A 15,289-nucleotide genomic window follows, 5' to 3' on the forward strand; every position below is an offset into this window, starting at 1 on the left:
AGACAACACTGAACTGAATTAAACTGCACTTCTACACTGAAAACTGAACTGACACTGTTTTAATTTACTATAATCTTTTATGTGAAGCTGCTTTGTCACAATCTACATAGTAAAAGCGCTATAGAGATAAAGATGAATTGAATTGAATTACTTTTCATTTTTAGATAATTTCATTACAATTACTTTTCTTAATAACTGTACGTAAATACAACAGTTCTGTATTTTTTGTATAATAATTAGATCTTTTTTAACTAAAGAAGGTTACATTGACAATTGCTCAAAAAATAAATAGTAAAAAAAAGACACTAAAGCAAAAAGACATTGTTTGACTTAAATAAAACAAATTCAAATTCGAGTTCAATTTCTAATGCCTATGTATGGAATTTTATAGGAATTTTATGTAACATCGAGTCAAGTAATTAAACTACTTAATGAGTAATTAAATTAGTTTTGAGACAAAATAATTAGAAAATTAATTAATAAAATTTTAATCATGTAATTAGGAATAAAACCCAATACTGGTGCCCATGTATGTATATAATGAAACATGAATGCACAACTAATAAATAAATAAATATACACACATTTATATTTATATGTATTTAAAATACTAGTAATAATTGCAATAAAAATATAAACAATTCTAATCAACATATCTGATCCTGTGTAATTATTCAACCTTTGGTGTGCTGGTGGCAGGACGCTCTTCTGTGTTTTCCCTCTCCTCATCCACCTCTGCCTCTTGTGTTGTGTTTTCCTATAACAAGAGAGGCATAAACAGACCGATGTATGAGAACCTATTTGTTAAGTAATGCGCAAGTGACATACTAATTATGCAATAACAGGAAGCGGTTTCTGACCGTGTTCCCCTGAGGCCAGTTGACAGAGGTGGAGCTGATGGTGGAGAAGGCGCTGTTGTAAAGATCATAGCTGTAGAGTTCAGGTTTGCTCTCCTGTTGCTCTGGGCTGCTGGACGGCTCCTCGGCCTCAGACCCAGGCTCCTCCTCTGTGACCTTAAGCTCTTGTGGCTCATCTGTGGATGACTGCTCCTCTTCATCCTGCACTTTGTCTTCTTTGGTTGTCTCTGGTGGCTGTGCTGTAGGTTGAGGCCACTGCAATGGCTCTGGATGCTCAATGGAGGGCGCCGCTCCGTTGACTAGTACTGGCTCCTCCAGGATTTTCCAAGTAAGCCGTGCAGTCACTTCTCTCTCCTCCATTTTAAGCTCAGACAAACGCTCCTGTTCCTATGAGGGAACAAAAAGCAATATATTATGTGAAACAGACATTAAAGCGAGACAAGTAGTGTGTGCTTTTAGGAATGGGAATAAAAATCAGACCAAACCCAGTTGCAAATAATTAAAAAGCAGAAATAGGAGGATGCTTTTTAAGCTATTTGCAAAAAACTAAACAAACAGATTTAGCAAACAGAGCTTAGATGAGTCATGTTCAGGGCCGGATTAACCAATGGACATTATGGGCACAGGGCCAGGGGCCCGTACCCCTGCCAGGAGGGAAAAGAATGCCGATTTTAGAGTGTCTATTTAGGCCAAGTGCAAAAGCGCACCTCGTTGGAATAAGCTAGCTGAGTGATTCCCGCCCATCATCGTTTGATTGACAGAGACAACATAACTTAAGGGCACAGCTAACAGCAGCATGAGTGGCACAGCTCATAAAGCGCATGGCAATATGTTTTGATGCTATCGATCATGAACCTGGTTCGACACGTTCTTTTTTTATCCATTAGATATCAGATTTTGTCGACTCTTTACCATAAGGAAGACAAGTTAGAATGATTAATAAGTGTGTGTGTGTAAAAAACTGGTTACTGTGTGTAAAACTGGATTGGAGAGGTGTTATAACCAAATAAATGTTTGTAGAAGTTATACCCTTTCTACTAATGATCTTTTAATCCCAGTTGCTTTGCACATGTCCTGTCTTGTTGATATAATTATACGAGTTACTACTGAGACATGTTAATAAGCAGCTGTTAATCAATTCGGTGGGCTGGGAAACCGCACTCCTTCGTCAAGTTGCGGTGGGACTCAAAATGAAAATGGGAGGGGTTTGGATCCTATTTTAACATTAGGAAATAAAAAAATAAAAATAAAAATAAAAGAAACCGATTGTCTTTATATCAGCCCAATATGACTGTGAACTCACTATACTTACACATAGTACTGTCCAAACAGATTACAAAGGATGATTTTCATAAAAGATACCCTTTAATATTATTAGAGAAATTTGAAGGCCGAGATCATGGTCCAATGATAATAATAATAATCATTTTTATCATAGACTGGCATATCTTTTGGGGGATTTTCTAGTAATAGTGTTATATAATTAATAATTACTAATAACAATAATATACAATTATCATTAATATTATTAGAGATATTTGAAGATCAACATCATGGTCTAATGATAATAGTAATAATAATCATTTTCATCATGGACTGGCATGTTTTTTTATAATAACAATAACAACAACACAATTATTATTAATATTATTAGAGAAATTTTTAGACTGACATCATGGTCTGACTATAATAAAAGTAAACATTTTCATCATGGACTGGAATTTCTTTTTTTGGTTTCTCTAATAATCGTGTTATATTATTATTATTATTATCATTATTATTATTATTAACAACAACAATAACAATATTAATAACAAAAATAACAACAGATACCACTATTATTATTATTAGTATTAGTATTATTATAGAAAACTGAAAACAAAGACCATGGTGTAATAATAATAATGTTTTCTACTTTCTTCCTCCTATGAAAATCCATAATTTTATTATTTAATAGATCTTTAATAATAATAATATACAAAATAAATACACATTAAACTCATTATATATATAAATTAAATCAGTGTCAAGAAATGTAACACAAATAAAAATGCAAAAGAGTTACCTTTAACAGAGTTTACCGTTAAGTTATCTTGGTATATCACTCCAGTTGTGTCTAAATTGTTTTCCAGTTAAAAACTGGAGGTTCGCCCAGGGTGCCATTTAAACTAGAACCGCTACTGTTTACAAATACCGAAAACTAAGAAACGGATCAAAAGCTGACAAACCTGAACAATCTGAGTGTGGGATTCTTTGACGGCATCCTCTAGAGGGCAGAGTTGAGCTCGAGCAGACTGAACCTTCTCTCCCAGCTGACGCGTCTCCTCCTGCAGATGGAGCAGCTCTTCTCTGGCTCTGGTCAACTCCTCCTCATAGTCACTGATTCTCTGCTCCTGCTCAGAGTGCTGCACCTGCAACGACTGGATCTGAACATGCACACAAACACAGACAAGTGGGAAAAAGCAGAAAGCAGATCTGAGATCAGTATACTCAGTGAACTACATCAAGCGCTCATTTTTATCCATTCGAGTGAAAATTGTGAAACAAAAGTGAAATAGTACTCTTTTTTTTTTTCCTTTAGTATACAAATTTACATATGAAAATGTAATGCAAAACTGCATGGGAGATTAGGATCAGAAGGTCTAAAACGCATTCAAAACAGCATGCAAAAGTGCGCATTGCAATGCCTACATACACTTAAATCTTTAGCTGAATCAATTGAACATTTCTAGTCACTCTCCTTCAGCTTAGCCCTTAATTTATTAGGGGTTGCCACTACAGAATGAAGCACCAATTACTCTGGCATATGCTTTATGTGGCGAATGCCCTTACTTTTCTAGTCATCTCAACTTAAATTGGTCAGATTGACTAATGACATTACATTAATTACGTTTTGTATGCTAAACAAATTTAGTTGAGACCTGATTAACTTGTTAAATTAAGTAAAGTAACACAAAAACATTTGTTATTATGACTTTATGTCGTATTTTTGCCAGTGTAGATGAAAACCGGTTTTAATAGTTTTAATAACTCTATAATCTTACTCTTAATTTTATTAATAAAGGATTGATCTCCACATTAAACGCTAAACTCATATCTCTGAAAGAATATAATGTGGATAAAATTAAATCTAGAAGGAAAGACGAACTTAAAATTATCAGAGACTTTTTTTGGAGGAGGCACTCAGAAATGTTCATGCATCATCATCCTCTGTTAGGTTAGGGCTTATAAAGTGTTACACAGGGTCCATTTAAGCAAGGCACGGTTGGCAGGAATGTAACCTGGATTAGATGCGTCTTGTGATAGATGTTTGTTTTCTCCAGCTGATTTGACACATATGCTTTGGTCTTGCCCTTCTTTAAATAATTATTGGACATTGATTTTTAAATCCATCAATGAGGCCCTAGGTGGGACATTATTGCCCTGTTTCTTAAAAGGTATATTTGGAACTCCAAGTGACCCCAGCTTACCAGCTACTCAGATAGGCATTATTGCTTATACACCTTAATATAGTAGTTATATAAATAACTACTTAAAATAGTAGTTATTTAAAACTATTAGTTATTTAGAAACCCTTTTTTATATTTCCGGGTATCTCAGAAGCGAAAATTGTCACAGCTGGGCAAACTTAGAGCACAATAAATGGGAAAGTACCACAATTTTTTGTATTTTTATTTGATTAAATAATAATAATATTAATAATAATAATAATAATAATAATAATAATCATAAAAATCCACAATGGTGTTTTAACAATTTTCCCAACAATAAAAAAGAAAAATTGTGTGAGATTGGTAATGGCAATCAGGAAAAAAACACTATGTTAAATTTACTGTCCTGCCCATTGACGCTGCATTACAAACACCCAGTTTAAGTGGTAATCTGATCCACGGATTATATAATACAAATTATAGCTTTATAAATGTAAACGCATTTTATTAAAAATAAATAAATAAAAATTAACGTATTAAAATCTTTGAAGGAATAAAGATGCTGATGACGGGTAAAAGCATCACCGCCTTGTAAACAGGTTCCATATATAAAGTTTGCTCTAAATAATTTTGTCCAATTTGTTGTGAAACAATCAGCAAATTAGTTTGAATTAATTATTACATAAATTACAATATACAATTTAATGTAATAAACAGTTTAATATTAACACAAAATATTACAGCAACAACTAATTTACAAGAAGTCCTTTATGGCTTTTAGGGTTGAAACACATTTTTACGACTAAAATTCCAGGACTTTTCCAGGACACTTAAGACCAGGACCTAATGTTTCATGTAAAGTCTAAGTATATGTGGTAAATGGCATTAGTTTACATTTATTTTTATATCAATGTAATATTTATTTAAATAATGCATACACAACACTAATAAAGTGAGAACATGTTTTTGGCCAGGGACAGAAAAGTAAAGACAACTAACCAATATTCAAGCATACAGATATTCATTAAACTAATTTTCATCACTTTTCCAAAACATGTCATGTCAAAATTCCACAACTTTTCCAGGTTTCCCATGACCATATGAACCCTGGTCTTTGGCTAAGTGCTTTCTAAATTTTCAGGTCAGTATCTTTCATACACAGGCTTGATATTGTTGTCTCTCTCTTACCAGTTGGCTCTCCTGGCTGCATTGCTGTTGAATAAGCGTGAGCTGCTCCTCTAGCGAGCGTTTCTGCTCATCCAGCCTCTCTAGCTTCTCCTGCACTTCCTGCCGCTCGGCCTGCAGGCGGCCCAGCTCATCTGAGCCCTTCTGAACCTCCTCCTGCAGGTCCTGAGGGAAAGAGATGCTTCGTTCTTAGAGGACAATCAACATATCTTCATTGATCTAATAATAAACAGGAGTTCATCACACTGACAACACTGCAGAGAGATAATGCTGCTCCTAAAGTGAAGATAAAACGCACTAGGAGGAAAGATATTGAGATGGTAAAGTGTTTAAACCTATTACAAAAGGCACACCAAAAGCCCAAGTAAACAAAACAGAATAGAGACAGAAAGGAATTATATGCACAACAGCTTAAAGGAATAGTTAAACAAAACCCGTGGAATTTTAAACCTTCATGAGTTTCACAAAAAAATATATTTTGAGGAATGCTGGTACTGATTGACTTCTACAGTAGAAAAAAAGGCAATTGGTAGCATCAACAAACATTCTTCAAAAAATCTTTTATTGCATTTAACAGGAGAAACCAATTCAGATGGAAGAACTTACCAAGATGTTAAACACAGAAGTGAAAAATAAATTTACGCAATAACCAAATTAATTCTAATCCTTGCTCAAACTGAAAGAACACAGACCCAACATTTAAAAAAAAAAATAAATAAATAAATAAAATTATATATATATATATATATATATATATATATATATGTATATATATATATATATATATATATATATATATATATATATATATATATATAAATAAAATAAAACAATTAAAAATAAAGTAATTAAAATAAAACAATTTAAATAAAATAGATGTAAAAAATATTTAAAAAAAAAAAATTTAAAAATAAAACATTAATTAAAATACATTTAAAATGAAATGAAATAATTAAAAAATAAAATTAATAAAAATAAAGTATTTAAATAATACATAAAGAAATTTACAACAAAAATATTAAATAAATTATTTTAAATCAAATACATTTAAAAATAACAAATACCTTTAAAATGAAATTAAATAGTTAAAAATAAATTAAAATAATTAAGAATTTAAAATAAAATACATTTAAAAATTCAAAAAAATTAAAATGAAATAAAATAATTAAAACATAAAGTATTTAAAATAAAATACATTTAAGAAAAAATTTAATTAAAAATTAAAATGATTAAACAAAAAAATTAGCAAAAAATAAGGTATTTAAAATAAAATATATTTAAAAATAAAAAATAAATAAAAAATTAAATAATAATTACAAATAAAATAATAAAAAGATAAAGTATTTAAAATAAAATACATTTAAAATGATTTTTTTTTAAATAATAAATAAATTATTAAAATAAAATTACTCAAAAATAAAATAATTAAAAATAAAGTATTTAAAATAAAATCATAAAATAAATTAAATAAAATACAATTAAAAATACAAAATAATTAAATTATTTAAAAAAAAATAGTGCTGGTACACTTCCTTTTTAATGGAAAGTGTAATGTTCAACCTCACGTAGGCTTCAGAGTATTGAGCATCAGCTATGGCCTTGTCCAGTGACTGATCTCATTTTTTGTTTGTGACATTAATGAGACCACAGTACACTGCATTTATGTGTTTTATGATTTGTGTTCACAGCCTCGGTGCGACCTTGTGCCGAAACTACTAAAATGCGGAACTCAGAGCTGAATATTTCCCGGCAGCACATGACGGAATGCGTAGGGAAAGTGTAGACATGTAGGAGGACTGTGAAGCCTGAAGATGCCATCTGTAACAGGGATATGGAGTCTAAGACCACACTGCAGCTTATTCTGGCCAAGAATCGCCCACTTTATCAAAGGCGACGTCTGAATAGTTTGGCAACAAAACAATTTCTTTGTTGTTTGCAACTGGTTCATTCGGAATGGTTTGAACAATAATAAAAGAACAAAAAGAAAAAAACGAATTCATAAAAAAATCTATCTATCTGTCTGTCTGTCTGTCTGTCTGTCTGTCTGTCTGTCTGTCTGTCTGTCTGTCTGTCTGTCTGTCTGTCTGTCTGTCTGTCTGTCTGTCTGTCCGTCCGTCCGTCCGTCCGTCCGTCCGTCCATCTATCTATCTATCTATCTATCTATCTATCTATCTATCTATCTATCTATCTATCTATATGTCCGTCTGTTTATTCATCTATCCGTCTATTCATTTATCTATCCATCCATCCTCTCCCTCTGTTCAAATGATTACATACAACTGAAAAATTCTAATACATTTATGCATTTTAAGAGCTTTCAGTTACTATTAAGTTGAAAAAAAGAAAGAACGAAAGAAAGAAAGAAATATAGAATAAAATTAATATAAAATTTTTACATTTAAACAGTTTTTTTGTGGCGGTAAGACAAGAAAATATACCACCTTACTTCTCTTTTTACATAACCCATTACATAACCTATTTAAATTTTTAATTTACAAGAGCTAATAAGTTCAATACTTGGCTTTTGTTGTGGCTATAACAGTAGTTATTTAAATATCAGTTAATAGAAAAAAACTGAATAGAAACTGATAGACATTTTTTACATTTATGGATTATACCTGAAACAGAAGTTGCCAGAGTTGGGCAAACTTAAAGCCTAGCGAATAGGAGAGTTTCACAACATTTTTTGTATCCCTTTTTGGTCAAATAATAAACAATTTGATTGAGACAGGGAAACAGCAGCCAAAGGAAAAACAACGTCAAATTTACCATCCCGCTCATTTATGCTGCATTCAAAACACCTCGCATAAGCAGTAAGCTGATGCAAAGATGAAATAATGCAAAGTTAAACGCATCATCATTGTTTGGTGAACAGGGTCCACACATAAATTTGCAAACAAACAACAGTATTATACAGTATTATTTTATAGTATTATATTATAGTATGTTATCAATATCAATTATGTATCAATTATGTTATCAATATATCATTATATTATAGTATTGTTACTTTATTCTAGTGATGAAGCTGAATTTTCAAAGGGAAAATTACACATTTCTTGAGGAATCTGATTATTAAAACACTGGCAATTGGATATAAAAAAATGTGTTTTTGTTTATATTATTTTTTATATCAGAATGTATATAAATAATATACATAATTTAACAACTATACATACAAAATATATCAACAAATGGTGTATTTTCTGTTTCTAATAGATCATATGGTCAATAAACTGTTGAACGGAGTAGCTTCAGTAATGCATTTTCTAGAAAAAACAATGGAAATCCAAAAGATGTAATTTCCTTCTCACCTGAAGGTACCATTACAGCAGTGTGCGACTCTGACTGAGTGTGGCTAAAAATACCAGGTCTTCAGCAGCAGAACTGAGTAACTGCTCAGGGTGAAGACGGAAACATTCACAAGTCTAAAGAACAAGCGTCTCCTTCTCCAATCAGAAGCGGCGCTGGAAGCCGACAGACCCCGAAATAGAATCTATTCATCATCCCGGCTTTAAACACAGCAGCGGCACCAGCTAAAACTCGGCACACTCTTATTGAATTATTTAACGTTACAAGCTCCCTACAAGCCCTGCATGTTTCAAGGCTAATCTATTAGGAGTCTAAACAAATATTGATCGCATTTATAATTAGTAAGAGGCCCTTTGCCTGTAACAGCTTAAAATATAGATTTTTAATTTTCTTTATTTTGCACTGTTGCATAGGTGAGATCATTAATCAGGACTACTTTTGACACAACATTTAAAACTTAAAATGCACATCAATTGAACTTCAAAAAGACTACGGAAATTTAAGAGCGAGATCCATTTTAAATAGGCTTTTTGCACATGCAAGAGATCACAGGTGTCACAGGCACATTTTCAGATGTGGAAAAAAACAGCAAATCAGCAGGATAAGTGGCCTTGTTTGATGACAGGAAAGGAGAACCCTGGAGAGCGAGACCAGCTGTGCTGTCAATATGCCATCTAATATCCATACACACATATATCTGACTGTTTTCCCTTCCTGTAAGCTTACACACACACATGCCATTGTTTTTCCGGCTCATTAGGTATCCATCTGTCAATGCATTTTAACATTAGTGCGTATGTGTGTCATTGTCCTAATGAATGACAGGTCTCAAAAAATAAATAAATAATAAAAAAATAAAAATGAAAAATAAAATAAAATATTGTCTTAATAATTGACATGTCTCAAATAAAAAAAATACAGCTGATGCAGGTCATTCTTTCAATGTATAACATCTCAAAATAAGAATACAATTAATTGCCTTAACACAGGGGTGTTCACACTCGGTCCTGGAGAGTTTAGCTCCAACCCTAATCATACACACCTGAACAAGCTAATCAAGCTCTTATTAGGTATACTAGAAACTTCCAGGCAGGTGTGTTGAAGCAAGTTGGAGATAAAGTCAGCAGAACACCGGCCCGCCAAGGCTGACTTTGGACACCCCTGCCTTAACAAATGACATTTCTCAAAATAAAATTAAAATAAATTAAGCGTCTTTGTTGAATGTATGACATGTCTCAATATAATACTGCTGACGTATTAATGAATGACAGGTCTCAAAATAAAATAAATAAATAAGAGTCTTAATGAATGAGATGTCTTAAATCAAAACTAATCATTCTTTAAATGAATGACGTCTTAAAATAAAATAAAATTCACTCTTAATGACATGTCTTATAATAAAAATGCTATTCCTAAAGAATGACATGTCTTGAAATGAAATAATAATAAATTAAGTTTCCTTGTCTTAATGAATTACATGTCTTAAAATAAAATAAAAGCGCTACTGTCTAAACGTATCTCAACTCTGAAAATAAACTGAGGCAGTTTCAATGCACTAGAACTTCTATGTTAAGCTGCTTTGATACAATCTACACTGTAAAAGTGTTATAGAAATAAAGATGAATTGAACTGAACTAATGCCGAGTATCAAAATAAAATAAAATAAATCATTGGCTTAATGAATGATGTCTCAAAATAAAACAAATACCGCTGATGCATGTCCTTCTTTAAATGAATGACGTCTCAAAACCAAAAATTCATTGTGTTAATGACATTTCTCAAAACAAAATAAAAGGCGTTTTTGTCGTAATGAATGACATGCCTCAATATAACATTGCTGACGTATGTCATGTGTCTAAGCATAAAAATATAACAAAATAAGAGTCATTGTCTTAATATTATTGCCTTAATAAATGACAGGTTTCAAAATAAAGTCAAATAAAATAAAATACTTTATTTATTTTGAATGACATGTCTCACACTAAAACAAAATACTGCTGATGCATGTCATGAATAACATCTCAAAATAAAAATAAAATTCATTGTCTTAATGACATGTATTAAAAAAATTAAAATGGTATTCTTAACAAATATGACGTCTCGAAATGAAATAAAAATAAATTTAAACTGTCATTGTCTTAATATATGAAATGTCATAAAATAAAATAAATCATTGTCTTATTGAATGACATGCCTCAAAATAAAACAAAATGCTGCTGATGCATGTCATTCTTTAAACGAAGTCTCAAAATAAAATTAAATTCATTTTCTTAATGATTAACATGTCTAAAAAAACAAAATTAAGATTAATGCATTATTCTTTTAACAAACGATCTGTCTCAGAATATAATACTGCTGACGTACAGAATAAAAATTACAAAAATTTCATTGTCTTAATCAATTACATGGCTCAAAATAAAATAAAGCCGACTTAAGTCATTCCTTAAATGAATGGCATGTCTCAAAACAAAATAAATAAACTCATGTACATTTCATTCCCTTACTGACTGACCACATTATTAACTAATCTGAACGCATTTGAATACAAAATCTAATTCAGGAGCCAAAAACACCTTCCAGCCTACGAAACGGCTTATTTTCAGCTAGATACACAGGAAATTGAATTATCACACAGCGCAAGAGTGTGTGCGAAATAGAGGGAGGGGGAGCTTGGATCTCAACGGAAATGAAAAACAACAAATTTATGAGTCAGGAGCCAGTGTGCATACAGTACATAGACCTTGAACTCCTATCAACTCCTGACAGACCAACGAGGAGAGAAAAAAATGCACGACAGCCAGAGAAGACAGACAGATGAGCGAGAGGACAAAACAGCAGGCTTCTGTTGGCCTTTTTAAGGCTCTTTATTGAGCCAATAAGCAGTCAGTAAAATGCAGAACAGTAAAATCTATGCTGCATGAAAGGGTCAATACTGTAATTACAGGCAAAAGAGGCCGACTGCTTTTAAACAATGATCATAAAGAAAACTACTGGTAAAACGAAATATTTATCCATTTAAACACATTTAAACAAATATTATTATGATTACACTGTAATTAAATAATATAAAATTATAAAATTATATAAACAATTAAGGCAGCTAGCTGCTAAATATTTAACAATAAAAGAAAATATCAAATTAAAACGCAGCCATTTACATTTAAACAATCCATCTCTTTATTTTTATTTTTTTTAAAGCTATTCGGGCGATAAGCCAACTAAATAATTAAAAAATGATTTAAAACAAATTAATGTAAGAAAGCAAGCTGCTGTTAAACATTGATAAACAAAATAAAAAGACCTCTGTAGGCATATTTACACACACATATATAAATACACATTCCATCAACAGCTAAATCAAAATACGTTTATTTGCATTAAAATATGAATGGGTTCTTACCTGGACTTCGCTGGTCCTTTGTCGAATAGTTTCCTCCCTGTCTTTGATGTCCTGCTCCACCACGCTCTTCTCCCTGAAAGACCAGCACAGACATGAGTATTTAATCACAGTGGCGACGGCGGGTACAGACAGCCAGCCGCCGGGAGCAGGAGGAACAGCTTCTCCCTCCAGCACCATTTCTGAGTCTGCTGCTGCTGTGAGTGTGCGTGTGAGATAGAAGACTGAATGTGTCAGAGCTGCACATGAGCAGATGCTTTTCTGAACGTCAGGAGAGAGAGACAGTGGGAGAAAGAGAAAGGGAGGTTTTGCTTGATTGTCAAAAAGCCATTTCAATTTTAATTACATAAAGAGAAACCATTTGAACAAAATGCATAGCATTCTTTTAAATATAAAAAAAATTGGGGGGAAATCATATTCTTTAAGACAAAAAGAAGAAAAGTTGTTTAATAAAAAGTAAAAATAAAAATAATAACTTATTTGACAATCTCAGTAAAATCTAAATTACATTAAAAAAGAGAAAGGTAGAAAGATGAAAGATTTGCTTTGACAATTTGTTTAAGTGTTTAATTATTACAATTAAAATAAAAAAATATAATTGAACAAAAGAAAAACTGAAAATATAAGAGCTTAAATATTAAAATGCACATAAAACAAATACTATTTTAAATAAAAAAATACAATGACTAATATAAATAACACAAGGTGAATACCAGATTTGTCGTTTTGAGATATCACAAATATAGCACGAGAATATTCAATCATTCATTCATTTTTTATTCAGCTTAGTCCATTTATTAATCTAGGGGTCGCCACAGCGGAATGAACCGCCAACTTATCAAGCATACAGTGCATCCGGAAAGTATTCATAGCGCTTCGTTTTTTACACATTTTTTTATGTTACAGCCTATTCCAAAAGGGATTGAATGCATTTATTTCCTCAAGATTCTACACACAATACCCCATAATGACTTTATGAAAAAAGATTTTTTTAAACTGTTGCAAATTTATCAAAACTAAAAAAGCTGAAAGATCACATGTACATAAGTATTCACAGCCTTTGCTCAATACTTTGTTGATGCACCTTTGGCAGCAATTACAGCCTCAAGTCTTTTGAATACGATGCCACAAGCTTGGCACAGCTGTCTTTGGGAATTTTTGCCTATTCCTTATTGCAGTACCTATCAAGCTCTATCCGGTTGGAGGGGAAGCGACGGAGTACAGCAATTTCAGATCTCTCCAGAGATGTTCAATAGGATTTAGGTCAGGGCAACTTAAGGACATTCATCGAGTTGTTGTGTAGCCACTCCATTGATACTTTGGCGGTGTGCTTTGAGTCATTGTCCTGCTGGAAGATGAACCGTCGCCCCAGTCTGAGGTCAAGAGCACTCTGAAGCAGGTTTTCATTCAGGATGTCTCTGTACATTGCTGCATTCATCTTTCCCTCTATCCTGACTAGTCTTCCAGTTCCTGCTGCTGAAAAACATCCCCACAGTATGATGCTGCCACCACCATGCTTCACTAGGGATGGCATTAGCCTGGTATTGAGCAGTGCCTGGTTTTCTCCAAATGTAATGCCTGGCATTCACTCCAAAGTGTTCAATTTTAGACTCAGAGAGTCCTTCAGATGCCTTTTGGCAAATTCCAGGTGGGGAGTGGCTTCCGTCTGGCCACTCTACCATACAGGCTTGATTGGTGGATTGCTGCACAGATGGTTGTCCTTCTGAAAGGTTCTCCTCTCTCCTCAGAAGAATTCTTGAGCTCAGACAGAGTGACCATTGGGTTTTGATACAGCTCTTCTACCCCCGATCCCTTAACTTAGATGGCCGGCCAGCTCTAGGAAGAGTCCTGGTGGTTCCAAACATCTTCCACTTACGGATAATGGAGGCCACTGTGCTCATTGGAACTTTTAAACTAGTAGAAATTCTTCTGTAACCTTCCCCAGCCTTGTGCCTTGTGACAATCCTGTTTCAGAAATCTACAAACAATTCCTTTGTCTTCATGCATGGTTTGTGTTTTGACACGCACTGTCAACCCTATGACCTTATATAGACAGTTATGTGCCTTTTTAAATCATGTCTAATCAACTGACTTTACCACAGGTGAACTCAAATTAAGCTGCTAAAACATCTCAAGAATGATCAGTGGAAACAGAATGTAACTGAGCTTAATTTAGAACTTCATGTCAAAGGCTGTGAATACTGATGTACATGTGATTTTTCACGAATTTTGCAACAATTTCAAAAAAATCTTTTTTCACATTGTTACTATGGGGTTTTGTGTATAGGATTGAGGACATAAATGAATTTAATCCATTATGGAATAAGGCTGTAACATTAAAAATGTGGAAAAAGTGAAGCGCTATCAATACTTTCCAGATGCACTGTACTTAACTTTTATTTTTGCTTTGTCGTATTTTTATATGCTGGTAATTAATTAAAATTTATGAAGATGCGCTGTATAGAAAAAGGCTTGATCACCCCTGTTGATCAAAATGAATATAATCTTTCCAAATAGAGCTGTTCAAATCATATTCATATCGCAAAATATACTGCAGCAAAAAATATCGGAATGTCAGATTTTTCAATATCGCGCAGCCTTATAAAATAGGTTTATTATGGTGCTGAAAATATTCATTACGTGGAAACTCTCTTTGCAAGGTTTGCAAGCTATCAAGAGTGCAACTGAAAGATCAGAAAAAGAAAAGAATAGAACAAAATGTACAATAATGTTTAATAAAAGTCATAAGAGCATCTTAGATGAACTGTATTAAGCTCTGACTCAACGTTTCCTCCCAGATTCTGACACGGTGAGTTCATGCTGCAGTCTTCCCAGCAACAGAGAAACTCACATGCATCTGACCAAGAGTCAAACACACACACCGTGAGTCAACCTCCCACAAGAAACACAAGAAAATAGAATAAAGGAGAGCATATAAATAATACAGAACAAAAAGTCTTGCCAACATAACTAAATCCATCTAGAAACAAACTCTTGAGCAACCCGGATCAACCAAAAACAACAACAGAACACAAACAGCCTATTATTGCTGCTCTCTTATTGGAAAAAGGGTGTGGCCTATTCCTACCTGTCACCTGAGGTCGCCC

The 15,289-nt window shown here is 32.9% G+C and overlaps 1 protein-coding gene across 5 annotated transcripts in view; it reads right to left on the minus strand.

Annotated features, from left to right (window-relative positions):
- Window positions 1-15,289, minus strand: part of eps15 (epidermal growth factor receptor pathway substrate 15) — a 41,817-nt gene that overhangs the window by 10,057 nt on the left and 16,471 nt on the right. For all 5 annotated transcript variants that reach the window (XM_087264436.1, XM_087264435.1, XM_087264434.1 and 2 more), the window contains 5 exons: window positions 12,186-12,258; window positions 5,477-5,638; window positions 3,086-3,283; window positions 861-1,244; window positions 680-757 (listed from right to left, as the gene is read on the minus strand). In XM_087264436.1, the coding sequence (XP_087120562.1) occupies window positions 680-757; window positions 861-1,244; window positions 3,086-3,283; window positions 5,477-5,638; window positions 12,186-12,258 (895 nt within the window). The remainder of the gene's footprint in view (window positions 1-679; window positions 758-860; window positions 1,245-3,085; window positions 3,284-5,476; window positions 5,639-12,185; window positions 12,259-15,289) is intronic.

The sequence above is a fragment of the Danio rerio genome, chromosome 8, assembly GCF_052040795.2.
Source record: "Danio rerio strain M-AB ecotype USA chromosome 8, GRCz13ab, whole genome shotgun sequence".
In the NCBI taxonomy this organism is placed as follows: domain Eukaryota; kingdom Metazoa; phylum Chordata; class Actinopteri; order Cypriniformes; family Danionidae; genus Danio; species Danio rerio.